General features: G+C 39.6%; 1 protein-coding gene across 2 annotated transcripts in view; it reads left to right on the plus strand.

Annotated features, from left to right (window-relative positions):
• The window catches only part of nherf2 (NHERF family PDZ scaffold protein 2), a 72,120-nt gene that overhangs the window by 43,245 nt on the left and 8,299 nt on the right, over window positions 1-20,576 (plus strand). For both annotated transcript variants that reach the window (XM_088936661.1, XM_088936660.1), the window contains exons 3-4: window positions 3,004-3,183; window positions 19,808-19,961. In XM_088936661.1, coding sequence (XP_088792787.1) covers window positions 3,004-3,183; window positions 19,808-19,961 — 334 coding nt within the window. The remainder of the gene's footprint in view (window positions 1-3,003; window positions 3,184-19,807; window positions 19,962-20,576) is intronic.

A 20,576-nucleotide genomic window follows, 5' to 3' on the forward strand; every position in this document is an offset into this window, starting at 1 on the left:
TGTGTTATACCTCACAATATAAAAAGGGAAAGTATAGTGAACATGTTTTTGGAATAATAAAAGATTTGATGATTTAGTTTCGGGGGTTTGTTTAATCTTTTTTGGTTCCTCCCTATAGATCTCTAGCTCTCTGTAAATAAAATACATCTAGTAAAACTCTTGGCGAATGTAAGATGCAGAAGCTGGTTTTTATTCAGTTCTCTTCCAGTTTTGTATTTTAAACAGGCCTCTTGGTGTGATGATTTGTGGAATTAGAGAGGAATAAAATAAGTGGCTGAAATATGAGCATTCAATTTTGATTCTGTTTAGAACCATCTTTACTCAGCTGCCAGTGGTCATTAAGCCATTTGATTGGATTAATAGAACAGATAAGACAAGTGTGGGAGAAGGACATTAATCCCTTAATCTTAAATGAGATGTGTGTAACCAGGGTTGTCGGGTCTCTTCATTCCATGTCTTGGATCTTGAAATGAAGGTATTGCTGCCTGAGCTTTTGTAACGCATACTGCCACTATTGTGGGTTGTTAAAACTGGCTTACCAGCGTGGTGACGTCACCGCCCTTCCCTGTGGATAGCAGGAACCGCAGCCGCCGGGCTGACGGGAGATTTCCCTTTGGCTCAAGTGGCTGGGTCCCTGTTGAGTGATGCCGGAAGCCTGGGTTTGAGTCCCCGACAGTGGGGGGCTGACCTGAGGCGGCAGGGGCGAGGGCGTATACCCACGTGAACCCCGAAGCGTTACACTTTTTTGTAGATGTACTGTATAGATGTTCTCCTGTCATCTATAGTTGATGTTGCAAAGATGGATTGAACCACATCTCTGTTATATCAAGATGCTTCCCAAGCGTAGACTGCCTCAGTTTTTTAGCAGGTTAAGATCTGTCTTGTTGCATGACACTAAATGTGCGGCAATAGATATTGAGGATATCTTTGCCCCCAGGTTGAAAAGCCTTGTTGTAGCATCATCTTTCCAGGGTAGCCTACACCTGGCTTAGGTAAGATGACTCCAGTCTCACTGTGTTGACCATTGTTGTGTTTTTTTAGAATTTGCCTGTTCAATCCAAAACAGAAACCAGTTTGGGTGTGACTGTCTTACCATCAGATCTATGTTTGAAATCCTGCCCAGATGTAAATTAGGACAGTAACGCCTTCCCTGTCTCGTATGTTGCTTTGCAGACCTGTGACTAACTTGTCTTTATCCTTGCAGCTGCCCCTTAGTTTTCTTCATGTGATAGGATTGCGCACTGTCTTGTGCTTAAGTTATGGCTTTGCTGTTGACCTGAAGACTCCTGCCAGTGAGAGGGGCCTACTGTATGTGTAAACCTGAGGAATTGTCCTACAGCCAAGTCATAATATTTTTGCTCTGCAAGGAGGAGACTGTGAGGGGAAATCACAACTGGGATGAGAAATACCCATATCTTGAGAATTGCATCCCTTGGCTAAGCCATGAAAGGACTGTAAATATTTACACATAGAGACTAAGGAACTACTAGATACTACTGGTATTGAATCTCTGGCGGCCTGAACAGTGTATGAATAAAGTGCTGCATAAGGAATATCAAAGAAACATTTAGCAGAACATCACAAACTTCCTCTGAGTGTCTCATTAGTGCAGTCGCGGTGAGGCCAATTAATTTCTTCCAGGTAGCTCTGTTAGCATTTGTCCTGGTAGATGAAGGGGAAGTTTTGCTTTGCTGTGGATCTGCAGTAGGTCTCTTCTAGGCAACGTGATGTAAACATGCCTTACTTAGCTGCATTTGATCCCACTGACATGAATCAAAATAATTTCATGCAAAAGAGTTTAAAGACAGTAACAGTCTAGAAAATGAAATGGTGTTCTTGCATCTTGAAAAGGTCAGTGTTTTGCACATCTCTTATTAATTACTACAGGTGCCCTGCTTCATGACATTATCTGACAAGAACCTGCTGAGCCCTTTGGTCTCTTTAGAAAAATGGTGGCACCTTAATGACTTTGAGGAAACGTCTGTATCACAATTAAAATGTTTTAAGGTGATTTTCCGCTGACTTGAAACTCATTTTAATCTGCCCCTTAAAAACAGTGGACAGTGAGTATCCTGGGACTGTGATCAGACACATGTGTAGCTCCTGCGTACACAACTTGTGTTTTTTGGAGCAATCGGAGTACCTTGCTCAAGGGTATAGCAGCCCTGTTCCTCCTGGGACTTGGCCCCACACCCCTCCGTCAGGAGTCCTGAGTCCTAGCCACATCCTCGAACTGAAATGTGCATGTGGGATGTTTCTAGTTCCAGCCTCTGTCCTGTTCAATTCACAGGCTTGTTAGGAGGAAACACAGGACATGCAGCACTGGACTTTAGTGTTCCTGCAGATTCCCCAGGGAAGTAGTACAGAGTTCACCCGGCCACAGCGGTCACTATAAACAACATTGTCTGCTTTGGGACACTGGTCCAAAGGGAAATGGATCAAACAATTAAATAAATAATCCGCCATTGATCTTTTTCCCACTCTTTCTTGAACTGCAGGTGGTAATATGAAATTGCCTGGGTACGGGGGATTTGAATTGAAGATGCATAGCCATTGAGACATCAAGTTATTAATTCTCTGCATGACCTGTTAGGTAATTGAGAACGTCTATCGCATTAAGGTGAAGCAGAACATATGCACGCTTAATGTCAATCTACAGGGGTCGTTCATCTCATTTAATTTTCTCATAAAAGAAATGAATCCAAAGATGTGTTAGTGTCTTTTGTTGTGTTACAGTGTTGCCACAATTTTGTCTGGATTATTATTGCTTTCCGAATATCCAAATTAGAAATGTAAACTTGGTGAAAAAACTTCTGCATGTTAAGACGTGCTTGCAAAGTAAAGTTTTGAGATGCAGATTAATAGTGTTACATCAGTACATGACAGTGAAACTTTGTGAGGAGTAAACAGTACCTTGGCTCTATGCTGGTGTGTTGAATTGTGTGTTCTGTGGGCATGGCACTGTTGTAAACTGCATGTCTTCTTTTCCTGTTCCTATTGAAGGAAAGCCAAAGCCCAATGAAAGAATATCACCCACGGATGTGTCATCTAAAAAGAAGTGAAGCAGGCTATGGCTTCAACCTTCACAGTGAAAAGTCCAAGCCTGGACAGTTCATCCGGTCAGTGGACCCTGGGTCACCGGCTGCCAGGGCAGGATTGAGGCCACAGGACCGGCTAATTGAGGTAATTAAAGGGACTTAACATTTGTTTATCTGCTTAAGAACCATCAGACGAGTGCTTTCAAAGAATCTCACTTTTCATTTCCTGATGGGCTCGAGGTTATATTAAGAAATACATCTTTTTAACAGCTTTTTAAAGGGCCTGTGTCTCACCTGCCCTCCTGTTCCGACTTCAGGCTATTCGCTGTTCCTTTGAAATGCCTGCTTGGAGTACTATGCTCTCCATCTGACCCTTCCAAAGACAAAAACAACATGCAGTACCTTCTGCAGGGACTTTTCAGATCTAATTAGGAGGCTGTGAAGTTGTATTACACCAAGATCTCACTTTGAAGCACTTTGCTCTTAAGCCACTGATACACTTGTGTGTGCCTTGTCTGCTAATTCCAGTCATGAAAATCTTCTAACAGGTTGAACAGCAGAGAATAATACATGAAAACAACATACTGTAATTAAGCCGTACAGCTCTGTGTCAGTGACTTAGCACACTTTTTTCAAGGATAATAATATGTAGGAACTGAAGCAGTATGTTCCTGGAAAAGAAGCAACTATCCCCCAGCTACACCACATTGAAGATTTTCAGGTTTTAAGCAATACGATCTATTATTTAGTTGGCATGCAAGTACAAAATGAGAGAGATATATATCTCCAGAGCCCATTTAGAATATCAACAGCATGATAGTCTGGCTACCTGAGTGCTGCAGATTTTTTAGAGGCTATGCAAGAGAACCTTTGTGCGTATTCAGAGCTGGGCACGACAGAGGTGGAGGTTAGGAGAGGAAACGCAAGAGGCCTCAGCCTCCATGCTGACCTACTCTCACAGCGTCCCCAGGTCGGCTCCTCCAGTACTCCGACAACACCAGTCTGCTCACTGCGCATGTGGACCAGTAGGTGGGAGCAGAACCTCTAAACCAGTATGGTGTCATCTGACTCTGTGCCACAGAAGGTGCTGTCTTTTAGATGAGATATTTAGCCAAGATCCTGACTGTTTGTGGTCATGGAAGACTCCATAACATTTCTGGAATGAGTAACAAGTGCTAACTGTACTGTTAAATTCTCCAAGTCCATAAATCCCACTCAGTGCTCCCTACATTTACCTCTCTGCTCACTAATAACTAAGATTTCCTCACTGCCCAACCTTATCAGCTCTGCACTGTATCTGAGTTACTGACACAAAATGTGTCACAATTTAATGTCACATTGTTATTACACAATTATGCATAATTTAATGTCACATTGTTATTACAGATGGTTAAGTCAAACCAGGTTTTTACTCAATGTGGCATTCCTTCTGATAGTATACACTGAGGGAACATCTACACGTGTCTCCAATAATGTCTTTTTGGAATGATTAACCAGGGCAAATGCTAATGTGTTCTCCTATGCAGTAAGGAGAATATTTAGATCAAACTGACCATTGTACTCAGGTAAAGAATGAATCATCATGGTTTTAGAAGTCAGTCACCTACAAGAAAAATGCTGAAGGGAGATATTGTGAAACAAATAACAAAATATCCACAAGAAAGAATCAAATTTAAACTTGACAAGAATCTCTTACCTAAAAATCCTGAGGTACTGAAAAAGACTTTTCCCAGTAGGTGTTTGAGATGCTTATTGTAAGGCCAAACTCCAGGCTTTAATTCCAGAAATTTGCCTGTGATATCCCGTTTGAACGTTTGTGGGAGGTTCCTCAATCTGCTGTGTCCAACCACAACATAGCAAAATAACTCAAACAAAACCAAAATGTTGTTCACCATTTGAATTTTGTATTTTTTTGTATTTGCCATGTTATCAGACATTTTTTCTATGCAGCTTAGGCATACTGTATTAATCTACATAAATGAATCTAAACATGTATTAAATAATTTTCGAGGACAAGACCTCATTCTCCTTTATTTTTCAAAAGAGTCTGTAAACAGTTATGTGTCTAAATAATTAGGTTTGGGCAATCACTTGAATTTTTTTAATTTACTTCAGCTTCAAAACACAAAAATACTGTACCTCAAATATCCTGCAAAGAATGAAAATAATTCCAAGCATTTATGACATAGATTAGATCCATGTGGTATTGACGACTGCTTATGATGTTAACTCGTAATTGTGCTGTTAAATTGTTAAAACACGCTTTATTTTCCTTGAATCATTTCTCCCACTCTTGCTCATAATTTCAGGAATTTTTAGCAGCGGTTGAGCTACATGCCCTTTTTTCACAGAAAGTGTCATTACTAGAGTCCGTAATTTAACCTGATTGGATTATTGGCTTTCCAAACTGATTGTCTTTCAAAAAACCATGGCTCTAACTAAATGAGTCAAACCATTCTGTAATCAAAATGAAGTCTCTGCTCTGAGGTTTATATTAGCAATCAAGTTCACATGTTTTGCTTAAATGTGCTTGTAGTTTGTATTTTGTTGAAAGTTCGAAAGATTTTTTCCATGAGGCAGGAAAAATGTCTTCACATTTATTATCCATCACATTTATTCTGTGTTTCATCATTGCTTCCCATAGGAATGTCAGCTGTTACATTAACTACCAAAACACACAGCTTATAAAAGGGCATATGAAGACACACAGGAATAGGCACACTCCTAGATTCTTTTTCTTTTGTATGTTCTCATAAATCAGTGATGGATTTAATTAGGATCATCCACCACAGATTTAAACAAGTACAGTACAAGGCCTGAAGCAAATACATAAAATAAGAGAATAAAGTTTAATAAGAGAATAGGTTTCATAGAGAGAATTCAAATGTATTTCTCCATGCCTTGCATCTAATCTATATTCACACAGGACCTGTCCTTAGCTAAAGAAAACGTACACCACACTGGAATAGAGATGGTTAATTCTACACTGGAAACAGAAAGTAAACCATTTTTGGAGCTCTGATCCCTTTAACAAAGTTAGGGGGCATATAGATACTGTAGGATTTATGCTTTGTGGACCAGGGGGTAGTCACAGAGCAAGTATGTCTAGCTTTTTTAAACTGGTTAGACAATCAATCAGAAACTGCCCGATTAATTAGTCAAAATTAGTTAAAAGTCAATTACACAGGGCCTCAGGACTGGAACCAATCAAGACTTTAACCGTCTTGCAACTAACTAATTCCAGCTGTTTCAACTTTGTTTTTCAAGCTTCTTTCTTCACCCTAATGGAAGCGTTCCATCGGTTACTGGGTTTTTATAGCTTGTGATGGGCTGCCGGTTCTAAGTTACAGGCCCCAGTGTTTAACACTTCATTAGAATAAACTTTTCTTGTGCCGAATGGCTCCACCACATGTGCTGTACAACCCACATGCTGTACCTCAGAGTCTCTAACTCACTGCCAGGAAGTGATGTGTGGTGCACTAGTATACTGTACATGGACATTGTAAGACAGGACAGTTTTTACTGATGTGTAGTAGTAGTCTGTATTCCATCAATCAATGCTTTCAGGCTGTGTAACAATTCCATTACCTTTTGCGAAATAAATAACAATGATGATCATCTTTGACAACAGCAACCAGGAATTAGGGTTGCTTTGTGAATGTTTGGAATATTTGGTGAGATGTGTTTGGCTTAACCTGCATGGTTAATGGGCAGCCTCCCAGTGGCCACAAGACAAGGGGCTTGAACCCCATTCAGACCAGGAGTCCAGGAGTCCAGGAGTCAGCAAGGTGGAAATGGGGAGGAGGAGAGATGACTGAGACAAATGTAAAGGGAGTTGTTTGTGCTTGATACTGTACAGATATATATATATAACTAAATTTCCATAATTTCCATAATTAGGAACACCTGTGTGAGATGGACTTGCTGTTGTTCACTTCAGTTAATAATTTCCATTTATTATAAATGTCTGTCCTCTAGGTTGAAATGACTTCCCCATCAAACAAATAATACTCATCGCTACACCTGCTGCAAATAAGTCCAAGTTAAGAGCTTGATCAGTATAGCTTCTTTGGACAGGGAGCTATTCAAAACCTGCTGTGTCTTCCCATCCCTAGACTATGTATATAATAAATTCAAATGTCACAGGACTCCGTCAGCGGATTTTCCTTCTCCTCTCGAATCTGAAGGAGATCTTCCTGAAAGTGTGTAGCCTGAATACTTTGTTGGTGCAGGGAATACTCTTCCCATAGCCAGTGGAAACGAATGTCTGGAAAGGATTCAGATCCCACGTTATAAACTCTGGGCTGTTTCTGGTTTGACAAAGTGAAATCAAAGAAGTAGAACACCTTTCGATTGAAGCCGGAGCCATTCCAGCACTTACACGTACTGTGTAAACCTAATATTGTCTAAAACTAATATCAAAAGTAGGACACAAACCCACTTGGCAGAAATTACTCTTTTGAATGCAAAATTTTAGGCATAATTTATGTCAGAGAAGCACTTTCATGATTTTCAGAACAATACAATGTTTTATTGTTTTTTTTTAATTAGTTTGTATACCTCAAACCTACTTTTGAGTTTGTTTTTTTCTAGTTATATACATTAATATCGGTCTGCTTTATTGCTTTTGTTAACGTTTTGACAGTGGTAATACATTTTCTGTTTACTTAAAATGTCTCTTGGTTTCGAATTTCACACACATAAAGTGTCTACATTAGGAATGTAGAGTCATAACAAGCTTTGTGGAATACTACCCTCAGGGTAATGCTATAGTTGACCTACAAAAATAAACCTAAACAGCAAGCTATTTCCTTGATTTTGTTTGGAAAATCAGTTCACATTTATAACATCAGGTCACTAAAACCAGTCTTACTTTTTGAATTCCCAAAAACAGTCTGGGTGCTGAGGAAGATAATTTGGCCAGGATAGGTTTATCTGGCTTATGTGCTGTGAAGAACGACAGTACAAACCTTGATGACCACATCTGGAGAGGTTGTGTTTAGAAATGTAAAGATAACAGTAAAGGGGAGAAAAAAAAACTCTGCTCATGCTGAAAGAAGAAAATAATTCTCTTGAAATCTCAGGGCATTTCCTGAGCTCAGGTCAACACTAATAGGATCTAATCTCTTCACACACTGTTGGGACTCAGTAATGAAGCACAGATGTCACTTGGTGTGTGAAAAGAATCCACCCTTATGCAAGAAGCAATCTGTCGTCTTAATTCAATACACCAGCCTGCCATGAAGGGCAATCATTCCAGTACAGCGCAACCTGAACTATTTCAGAGGCAGTGTCTTATGTTTTAATAGTCGACTGCTGTGAAAATAGCCCCTTAGCAACTAAGTACAGGCGGACTAAAGAAGTATCAACAATAAACTTTAATTTTGAATGTTTCTTTAAACATGCATTATGTTATGGTTACAGTAGTAATGCTTCAGGAGTGATTCGGGTGTCAGTTATTTGTAGTCTCATAAGCTTATCTACCCTGGAGAATCCTGTCCAGCTGTCAGTATTTAAAATGTGGAAATAAAAATATCATTCATAACTGAGAGCTCATGCGTTATCTAGGAGGTAATTTTCATTTTCCTTCCTACATTGCAGTATCTCCATCTATTTCAAATAATTCATGTATTTCTTATCCAGCAGAGTACAGGTGCCCAATCGTGGTCCTGGAGCATTAGTGTGTCTGAAGGGTTTCAACGTGTCTTTATAGCAGCTACACCTGAAGGGCTGGTCTGAAATTGGTCAGATCCAGCCAGTAACCACTTGTTGTAGCTCATTAAGAGCTGAGCTGAAATGAAAACCTGCAGACACACTGACCCTGCAGTCCTAGGACTGGACACCCATGCATTAGAGGCTTATAGTGTACGGACTGGAACTGTCTTTGAATTCAACACTGCTCATTTAATCCATTTATTCACCTTCCTCCTAAACATAAGCATTGAAAGATTTCAAATGATGGGTGCTGAGAGGTGCAGATTTGTCAAGCTGTAATAATGTCACTGTGCATGAAAGTGATTTACATTGAATTCACCAAGCATGGGATTATTCACCCTTTAACATGAGCTAACGGGGAATATGAGCTGGGTTTAGACCTCAGAGAGTCGAGTTAGTTTTGACTGATGACGTGTGCTTGCAGTATGAATCCTGCTCAGTAGGAAACAGACCTCAGGTTCAGATATTTGATGTCCGTTGCCTGGCTGAGGAGCCGATGGTGTGAAGCTGTCATCTGTGGGATTATGACTGAACGCTTCTAAATCAGAATCTTTCCCTAGAAGGTCCTCAAACTTTAAATACTGTAGATGTACAGTTTTGTGTACAGCTACAGCGAACGTGTTCTGAAGCAATCACACATCAGCACATCAATTCAGTGTGGAGCTTTTTCAATTATGTTTCCCAACCCAGAGTGGTTTATGGAGCTGCACCTAAAATTCAGACATTTTTCAGGGTCCTGCAGGCTAATTCGCCTACGGCATCTCAGACTACGGCATCTCAGACTAACAACAGACAAGGGCACTACACCCAAAGTCCAGTAACTAGATGCAACTGGGTTTGAGCTCTCCTGAGGATGTGGGGTTTGTCTCTGCAGTGGTCTCATCTTTTTTGAAGATGTGTTACTTCAGTAAAATGTGACCATTCAAAGCCTACAATGCAAGAACATAGTAAAGTAATACAGTACATGACAAGGAATGAGTTCCCATGAGATATGTCTTTACAGGGATGCATGGCAAATCGCTAGGCACAACTGGAGATACAGTGTACTGTGCTAAAACATTCCATTTCCATGCTGAATGCTCAGCATTGCTAAAATTCCTCACAAAATGTACTGAGAATATCATCCTCTACTGCAGCACTTAATTCTGACTGCTTTGCTCTTTCACAGAGTTTTGAAAAACTGTGAATATTTTTTTAACTTAAATAAATATTGCAGTGTTTTTGGACACTGAGGTGTTTTTCCCAGTAATAATACTGGTGATGTAACGTTTTCAGACTAACAGAGCTCACACATACCGATGTATGTCAGACTATTTGGATGTGTGGAAATGTCCAGATGTACTTCTGCTCTTCTCCACCAGCTGTTGGTGTCACATTACACTAAACTATCAGGGCCCACAAGCTGGGCGATAAACCAGTTGGGCTTTTTAATGTTTTACATGTAATGTCTTGTAAATATGTTCTCTCAGACACGGAGTGTTGTTGAAGGGCTTTGTGTACATGCCTTGGCAAGAAGAAAGGATTCAACATAAGCACTGGGGATTTGGGTGACACTCAGTGCAGTACACAGTAAACATCAGTTTATTTCTAAATATTCCACTAATATACATATTATTTCAACAATTAATACAGCAGACGTCTGTAAAAGTCTTTAGTTTTATACTGTTGTCCCCTTTTGGGCTTCCAATTTAAAATCATTTGACTTTTAAATCAAATAAATCATGCTTTTTCTCTTTTCTACTTATCAGTAAACAAGCTTTCAAGCAGAATCTGTAACAGACTTTGAATCCTGCGTGGCTCTTTTTCGCTTTTGGCTGAGCAAGGAAATTTGTTTTATTGTGTTTTGACACACGTGTTTTGTTTGCTAGACAATGAGATGAGATATCTGATTCAGGAAAACAAATAAGCCAGGCTTTGTTGTCTGCTGTTTTCCAGAAGATGTGACTCTCTCGCACTGAAATTGTGTTTCACTCTTGAGTGCCGGATATGATTGGGTCATTGACTCTTTGTCTGAATAATAGAAGTAGACAGGTTGTTTACTGTACAACAATGTGAGTTGATGCAGAATAACCTGTAATTGATGTTGATTTCAGTGCCTAGTGCTATATATAATAGAGAATGTTGGACGAGGCAAAGAGAGTAATTTTCCTGAAAGGAATACAGTATGTTTCATGTTTGATCTGCTTTCCCAAAAGAATATGTAGAATATGTTTACCGAAATAATTTCAAATAATTTTCGTTATTTCAGAATAATTTTATTTTCCACTAAAACAACATATTTGAATGTTTATATATTTGATTGACGGGGAGTCAAATGTATTTGAAATATTGAATTATGTTGCCACCTCTCAAAAATTAAAATTTTCTTTTAATTATTTTATTTACTAGAAGCTGTAAATACTGGCTGTAAAATCTGTAATTTTCCCACTTCTGGTAAATAAGCTATTGTTATGTTTATGTGGTCTATGTAGATCTACAAGAAAACTACTGTACATGGAGGTTTATTTAAAACTGATCGATAATCTACTACCAGATGGGCAGGATGAGTCAAATTGCCTCCTGTCGTTTGTAACATTTCTTAGGTTCTTATGTTCTGTTTGGATACTGTTAGCCAGCTTCAATGTAGAGAACCTGATTTCCTCTCTGCTGTTATTTATTTACTCATTAAACTGGCTTTGTGAATTTATCCAAGGTGCCCTACTGTAAGTGATGTCTGTATTGTTGAATTATGTAAAGGAACACTGTAACTCACAGTAGAAAACAAATTACAGAATACTACACCCATTGAAGTTCTGGATTATAACGCAATTAATGTGACCAGAAAGGTATCAATTTGTCAATGAAGGTGCATGCGAGCTGTCATCCGGCTAACTAAGATGGAGGCTCATCTCTGGATTATTGTCACTTTTTCCAAAGAGCCAAACAACTGCACCGGACACTGAACACAGGACGGATTTTCATAGCAGACACTGTGTTGTAGTTTCAATGTTTGCGCCTCAGCTCCAGATCTGAAAGATTTTTATCCCAGCATTTGCAAGCGTGTGTGTCATCGCTGCGTCCCATTAGTTCTCTAAGATTACAATTAGTCATGCTGACCAACTGCTCTCGCCAAGATCAGCATTACGCCAGGAGTGTGAAGAAAGACGTCCTCTTCGGCAGATGGTTTCTGCTTGGCGTGACACTCGTTGGCTTTCTCCACCCACTTCTCCGCAGCCTGGCTTTGCGGGGAGTCGTTTTCGGAGCCAGGGTCATTTGAGAAGAAATGGAAATGTGAAAATACTCCTGATGCAGGTCACAGAGCAATATTTTCATGAGATACTTGCTGCCACATTCCGCTGGCCACGCTTATTCAAGCGAAATGAAAACCGAATGCGAGTGAACAGCAGCAACACGCCCTGGGGTGGCACCTGGAAAGCGCTGTGACGTCTGAAATCTTCCGTTTTCTTGTTAGAAAGTAGGTGCCAGCTTACCATGTGTGCAAAAAAAAACAAGAAATAGAAGAATATATTCTTATTTAGGTGGTTACATCACAACTGACAGCTGGCAGCCCACTGAAGCTCAGGCGGTGTGAGCCTGGCCAGTACCTGCATGGGTGGTGCTGGATGTGGTGTTACTGGGACCAATAGGAGGCTCACCCCCCCGGCCCTGTCTGTGTGGGTCTTAATGCCCCACTATCCTGTTTCTGGTTTTAAATGTCCTTTTGCGTGGTTTCTACTTATGCCCCTGCCTTGCCTGCCAAGTATTCCCCATGACTCTGAATTGGAAGAAGCAGTTAGAAAATGGATGGAAATCCTAACTTTTAGTTTGACTTTTTTTATTTCTTACCACCGTTGTCTAGAAGATGTACCTCATGTATCAACATAAACACCCCAAGTCTTTTACATAACTAGTCTTCTATCTCCCTGTTTCCCATTTAATTTGTGTTTTTGCTACATTAGCTTATTAACTCTTCAGCAGCTCAGACCACTGATAGAAATAAAGAACAGAGGTCCTAATACACATCCCTGTGATGAATTACTGCTTGGATCATCCCAGTTTGAACATGCACCCTGTATCTGTAATCTGTACAGACATACTCCGTACATATTCTATTTGTTAATCAATTTTCAATCCGAACACTTTTTCTTGAATGACAACACATACCATTTGAAATTTAACTGTTTGAAAAGCTTAAAATCTAGATACACCATGCACATGTGTTATCTGACTTCAGACTCTTGTTTTCAGGAATCTGGATGGTATGGATGAGGCAAGCTGATTGATATTGGCATCGCCACACAAAAAACAAAGATATAGCATGGGCATGAATATCAACAACTGAAGATTTCAAGCTTGAAATAAAGATTCTGTTGGAGAGAAGTCTTTTTTTTTCTTTCAAAGACACTCCTAGTAGACAAGCTCCTGGCATCAGTCCATAGCTGGAGGGTTCTTACAGCATGCCCATTCCTGTGGGTGTAAAAAGTGTGGCTAGTTGACACTGGCAGATGTCCAAGGAGGTGAAGTAACTGTACTGTCACTGAATCTGAAGGCTTGACCTCACAGACTGATAAGAAGAAGGAAAATATGAGCCCAGGGAAATAATGTATCCGCATTTCAGTGTGTTTTGCCAAGCAGCAGGGACAGAGTCTTGTTTTACCAGAACAAGCTGTGTCTTAATCAGGGTTGTAAAGTAATTCGAATTAGTCTGACAGAGGATTTTTGTGTTTAAATAAGTAGTGAATACATGCCATGCATAGGAAATCACTGAGTTTTTAGGAGCAATCAACTGTGAGGGGAGACTTTAACAGTATGTCCAGTCATACTCACTTGCATGCAGATAAACATTTTAAAAAGTTGTTCTGCTATTTGCAGAGTTCCAAAGTGTGATTTCTCGGTTGTCATTGAATCATGAAAGGTGATGCACTAAAGCTTAAAACTACCTAAAGAAGCACACAGACTATAGCGACATAGTTCAGATCCCGTACATTTTCAAGGTCTGTTTATATCACCAGCACCTATTGACCTGGCAAGGTGGCAAGACCAGGTTGAAGTCAAAACAAAGCCAATTCAATCTGGAAATCCTGTTCCCCAGGGCCAGAGTCACACTGGCATGCTCAACTAGCACAATAAAAGGCCTATTATGCCAAAGTACTGTTAATCAGTTAAGTGAGACTTGAGATGGAAGGAGCATTAGACTGTAGGTTTCTTGGTTTAGAGACCACTTTGCATTACATTTCTCCTATGGTACAGTACATTTACCATAGTCTGCTTGCTAATGGACTAGAGTATTGTCAGACATTGTGTGGGCAGCCAGTTCTCTCCTCTAATTCCTTTAATGGTACTGTGTGAAAAATGTTTATTTAAAAAGACTCCTGCACAGCAGGGGTTTTGACAATGATTAGTTATGACTAGTTCATTTCACCTATTGACTAATCCACTCAGTCATTTTTTTATTTTCTCCATTTTCGTAACCACCCATTTGCAACAATAAATATAATACACCCCATTATATTTATTTGAATGTATTTAGATTTTATCTCGAGCTGCAGGGAACGCAACCTGTATTTCACAGCCTTCCATGTACTGTATTTTCATCAGCACAAAAGCTGTGAGACCTAGATTTTTTCTGGCATGCAGGGAAGTGTTCCTGCTGAGGGCATTTAAAGACTGAAGTGAAAGTAACTCCTGTGATTGAGATACATTGATTTGAATGGATTTGATTATATTTGTGGAAGAAAAACATCTGTCTTTGGACTAATGATTGCCAGAAGATGGACAAGTGAGTAAGATGCTACAGTCTAGATCACAGTTCTTCAAGCTCAGGAGAAAATGCAATTCAAGATCCATTACTACTGATCCATCCATTTGGTTTCTTAAAAAGAACAACAGATAGTCCTTATGTATAATTTTAACATAAAGCAGCCTTCAACAGATTTATGAATCTGATACATTTTGAAATAGGTTCCAAAAATGTGCGACCAATAATTACAAAACATTAAAACATTGGTCTTTATATGTAAACTGCACGATGAAAAGTGCATCTTTGTTCATTGAACATGTTGTATTTATATTGGAATGGAATACTACATTACTAGTGGTCCTAGTAAGCATTTAAAGTTTTAAACCCCTTTGACCTGTCACAGTTTGCCTGACAGGAACATTCAATATTAGTTTTTTTTTTTCAGCTGGTCTACACTTCCAACCAGACTTAATATCAGAAAATATATTACTAGGGAGAGTGGCTGGGTAAAGACTCCATCCAACAGTTGTTGGCACTTATTTGTGCATACCTGGGTGTGACAACCCCACCTTTTAGAGGTGGCCACGTGAGGTCTAAGCACATGGAAAACCTCACAATGGAAAGCACCTTTACTCTAGCAAAAAAAAAATCTTCAATCTACCTTCCCCATGACTCCTTGTATATATCAAACTAAAGCTAGTTCAACCCATGTGAGAATGTGACTGTCTTCACCAATGACTAATCAATCAAATGCAGCACATGTGAGCATATTTACCAGCAGCAGAGGCTTTAACAGCCTCAGGACAGCTGTGTCTCCTTCCCTGATTCCTGCTAGGCTGTCACACTGGGTTGTCTTGATTTGTTGAGACATGCAGTTTTCTACCTTGTCTGACAACAAACTACTAAAATAAATTAATTCCACAGAGGATTTAGTTGGTTAAGTTTTGGCCTTATAAACAATTCCAAGCTCCCTGACTGTATCTGCAATCCAATGTCGTTTGTTGGACATTGCAATTGATTTCTAATAAAACCACAAGTCTTGCTGTAGCTACTGTAAGTGATAGACATTCCAGTAAACGTTTTATATGGCCACTGTGTTGCTGTGTTTTTATTATGTATCTTTGGAGGTCAAAAGGAAAGTATAAGCATCTACAAGTGAATTCAGCAGCTATCTGTTTCTTTTGCAAACTCTGTCTCATTTCATACAAAGGATAAATATTAAAACAAAATACCTTCTAGGATACTGATACTTGAAACCCACACTATTCGTACAACAAGTGCCACTCATGAATATTTGATTGTGAACCATGGCTGAATTGCACAGAACGTAGCTCTTTTGAGGTCAACGCAGGCACGGTGTTTGTGTCTATTCTTTTCAAAGAAACTTTCCATAAAAGCCCGTCTTTCTTCCGAGAAAGTGATATGTTCTAATAGGGTGAAAATGTTCTGCCCTGAGGTGTGATGAGACATCTTTTTTCTCTGGTCTTTCTTGATGACTGTGCTGTGAAAGTAAGTGGTTGCTAGGAAACCAAAGAGAAGCAGCAGGGGAAAAAGAACATTAGAGCAGCAAAGCACTTTGGGAGAAGTTGAAGATTTAGTGAAGGGCAGTTGCGACAAAACTATGGTGACTCCGGAATGCATTTAGTCTCTACGAAATTATTCTTTTTTAACCTTTAATTTTCCTTCCCATTCTGTACCTGTTCTGTTCTCACTCTTGAGGGAAAGTAGGAAACAGATTTTCATTAATCTCATTAACACAAATATATGTTCTACTTTCAACTTTTCAACTTTAAACAGTAATTAAGAGTAGTATATTACTTCATCTCAAGTCTCAAGTCTTCAGTGCAACTCTTGTATGAAAAGTATTCATTGACCTAACCTTTGAGTTTTAGGAGATTTGTTTTCCTTGTTACCTGAGGTTGTTTTAAACATTGTACTATGTACATTTTTTTAAATTATGATTGTTATCTACCACATACACCTACATTCTGTCAAAAAGAATATTTGTCTGCATGCCTAATGTAACTGCTGGCAAAAATAAATCCCAAATTGTACAAAGTCCCTTCTAGGCTAAGCTGGAAAGGATAGGATGGAAATGCAGTTTAAACAGGCTCTGGGAGTGTTAGTGTTCAGCATTGGCTGTAAACTGTGTCCCGGAGGCCAGACCTCTGTGGCTGTGATGTTTGGTGAAAAGCATCTGGACTTTTTTCATGATTAGCAGTTTCAGCGTTTCAGTGAATGGTAAGACTAAATGAATGTCATGTGAATAAACACAAATCGAAAGCCTCTTATTTTTAAAAAGCACCCTTGGTCTTCATTATTAATAATTAGAATAATGTTGGTATTTAATGCAAGCACACTCTTGCTGCTTGGGAGGGGGACATTAACAACTTTAAATTTACTGTCCCAAAATAGCTGTCTTAGTGATGCAGTGTAATAGGGTGTCACAAACCCAGCTCTTTTGCCAGAATGCAAAGCCAGGAGCAGTCCTGTCTGGTGGATCTCTCACCCTGATGTGGACGCTGATCTGTTTGCCACACACACATGGTTCATCTCTCCCCCTGCCTTCGACACCGGGAAGGCCCACTACCCTTCACTTTGTGTCAGTAATGCCAAGGTCATCACAACTCTGCTCCTGTGTCCCTGTGGAGTCCCAGGTTTCTTTGTTGGCAGCGATGCTCCAGTATGGTGAAGGAAGGAAACGTTAGTCGCGGCTCGGTTCATAAGAGCAGGGATGCTGACTCTGGTGCCCAGGCTAAATTCCACTCTGTGCTTGAGCAATCTGTTCAGGTTCTCTCCTAATGTAATGAGTGAAGTAATGTCTAACTAATAATGTCATAATGTCTGCCACACGACACCTAAGTGGGTGCAGCACTGCAGCTGGGAGAGATGTGGGACCCCTCCTATGTATTGTATATGGCCAATAAAGTGCTCTTATGTATAAACTAGACTGCGGCTGCTCGTCGGCCAGCAGGTAGCACTGTTCCAAGACCAGTGCTCCCGGTGCTGTGACTGGAGAAGCGGTACTGCAGCGCTGTGGGAGGTGCCATCTTTCAGATGAGAAGTTAATGGGAAGTCCTGATTTGAAGATCCTGTGGCACTTTTCAAAAGGGGAAGGTGTTAGCCCCGGTCTACTAGCTAAACTCCAGGCTGTGCTTGAACGGTCTGCCCTCCCTAAAGTTCCACCTGATATCAAAGAGTGAAGCAATTTCTCTCTTCGCCACCTGCTTGTCTTCCTCGTGTGGCTACTGGTGCTTCATGGTATCCATGTGAAAAAGACAGGTAACATCCTAAAAACCTGAACATGACCTGGACGTGGTTTTTGTTTTTCATGTTGCTAGAATGAATATGTCAGACTCTGCTAAAAACCACTTCAAAAGACAGTTTCAGAACTTTTTGCACTTCTAAGCCAGTGTAAAAAAGCATAATTATTGCAAAGCTGACTCTGCAAAGCAGAATTACTGAATTTAATAGTTTATTTCATAAAACCGGTACATTGCATCAGAATTGTATAATTCTATGTGAAGTTATACTCAGGGCCTTGTTTAAAAATTTATCTTAAGACCATTAAAATAAATCAGTAGATTTATTTTTGCTCTCACTATGATTCTTTTGATGACAATGTATGTCAAGGGTATCTTAGCCTACTTTTGAACTGGCTTCTGAAATTCCCAGCTTGAATGGGAATTCAATTTTAATCTGTTGGAGTGATATCACCATCTGGTGGTTAAAATGTCTGTTGCATGCTGTTTAGTAACAGCATGGCGAAAGCTGAAGTGCTTTGGGACTTTTCACAAAGAATTGTATACCTGCGTCTTTTCTGAGGCAATAGTATAGTCTCATTTACTAACCAATGTTCTCGTGTGTTAACTGTGGCTTATTTCCAAACAACGGTGTGTCGTATGTCACATAGTCACAGCAAAAAGAAGGAAATTATGCCAACCAGGGAAACATTACTTGTAAATCAGTGGACCAGACCCATTTGGAAGCTCTCTTGTGTGTAATTACAGTTTAAATAAATTCTGTTTCGAAACACGGGACTGTTGTTTTTATTGTTGTTCTGTGTCAAGTGCAGTTAAGCTTTGATGTGGTGAGGAGGGGGTCTGGACAGATGTATTTTGGAAACTTAAGAGCAGAGGGAACAGCGTGAAGGCAGAGTTCCCTCACTGGGAAAGAAGGAGAACAAAGAGCTGTTTCATCAGGCATGTTCTGGGGTAAGGGGAGCATGTGCTCATGAGACTGCCTGGGATAGGTGTATTTTCAGGTGCTGTAGGGAGTCCTGGAAGAGAGACTGGGATTTTTCGGGAGGTGTGAAAAAATGGTTAAAAACTGAAACATTCCAGCACAACCTAAAATATAACAGTTGTAATTTTTAATAACGAGAAATAAAATTATAATTTATAATCCTTGTGCTTTATTATGAAAAAAGAACTGTGTGTACCCTATGTTAGGGTGGATATTTCTCACTGATGGTAATTTGATGCTAATTGTTTAAGACTTAACTTTAAAATGTTTTAAAATATGTATTGTAAAAACCTACAGAACACATGTGGATTGCATTTCTTGCAGTTCAGTATTTAAAACTTCATTACTTATTAGGACCTTGTGTGCTTCTATGGCATTGTTTTTGTATAAATCACATACACTTTACTGTAAGTTTTATTATACCCAAGCTTCCTAACTAGAGAAAAAACATAGGAAACTGGTAAGCCTTTCCTCCAACACATGAGCTCTCTCTCTCATTTCTCCCCTAACTTAAGAAAGGAAATCAATTCTCTGCAGATGTCAAAACTGGAAATCAGAAAGAATGAGCAGGATTTCAAGTTTACAGACCGATTAATTTTTAGCTGATTGAAAGTGCTGAAATGTTGTAAAATAAAATAACTTGAATTTTCATTGATTGAAATGATTTGGAGAAACAGTTCTGGTTCACTTAATTCTTGGCTTTTTTATTTTAATTACATTTTCTTTCATGTGACCCACTAAGAATTTCCGCATATTAGCTGAAATTAGCAGTATTTTTAAGATACTCCACCACTTCATGAACGTAATCTACATAATCAAGGAACCAATTAATTTATGGAGTTAATTAATTAATTTAAAGTCCACACTTTGGACAGTGTATAGTAAACAGCTAATGGCTTTTCTCTTGAAAATGCATGAAGATTAATAACCAGCCTCATATGGAACATTTTACACACTTTTTATTTGCTTTCATTTAATCCCTGTTGTGACCAATCTCTTGGAGGTTACTGACTTGAACCGGCTCCCAACAGAGTGTGGTACAGTAAATGTTTGGCTGGCGCTGGATGGTGGTGTCGGATTGTGTTCGCAGGTGAACGATGTCAACATCGAAGGAATGAAGCACTCCGAAGTGGTGGCGTTCATCAAATCCAGCGGCACCGAGGCCCGACTGCTGGTGGTTGACGTGGAAACAGACGAGTATTTCAGGAAGCTGGGCGTCACTCCCACCGAGAACCATGTGAAAGGTACTGCGGCACACTGAACTTGCAAGCTATAGCTCGATTTCACGAATTCAGCCAGAACAGGGCACACGTTCATTAGACGTGCATTAGACATTCACCGGTCTCAGTTCAACTCCAATACAGGTCTAAAGGATGCAGCAACACAGTAATACAGATGGAGTCCACTACTTCTTCATTTTCTAATTGATGCTGTAAGTGTTATTGGCAGACAAGGTGTCCCCCTCCATCTGGACCAGAATTTCCAGATAAATACCCTACTGTGGTGACTGTAGACACTGCTGTCAGAGGTATTGTCTTCAGATGAGATGTTAACATTCCCTGCCACTATTTGTAAGAGCAGAGATATAAACAGTCTATGCTCTTTCTAAATTCTACTGCCTACATGAATCTCGTTTCTCTAAAGCTCCCCCTCAATTCTATTGGTGAAGCAATTTCTCACTTCTTCACTTAATCTGCTGTGCACTGAAGCTACTGGCACTTCAATCGTGGATGAAGTGTAATATCCTATATGTTATATCATTTAAATATTATAATAATGCATTAAGTCAATGTGTTGCTTTGTTTTTACTGCTTTTTTTAAGAACACAGTTCTTAAAGTTCTTAAATACATACGTTCTG

This window comes from Atractosteus spatula, chromosome 18 (assembly GCF_055471065.1).
Source record: "Atractosteus spatula isolate fAtrSpa1 chromosome 18, fAtrSpa1.hap1, whole genome shotgun sequence".
NCBI lineage: Eukaryota > Metazoa > Chordata > Actinopteri > Semionotiformes > Lepisosteidae > Atractosteus > Atractosteus spatula.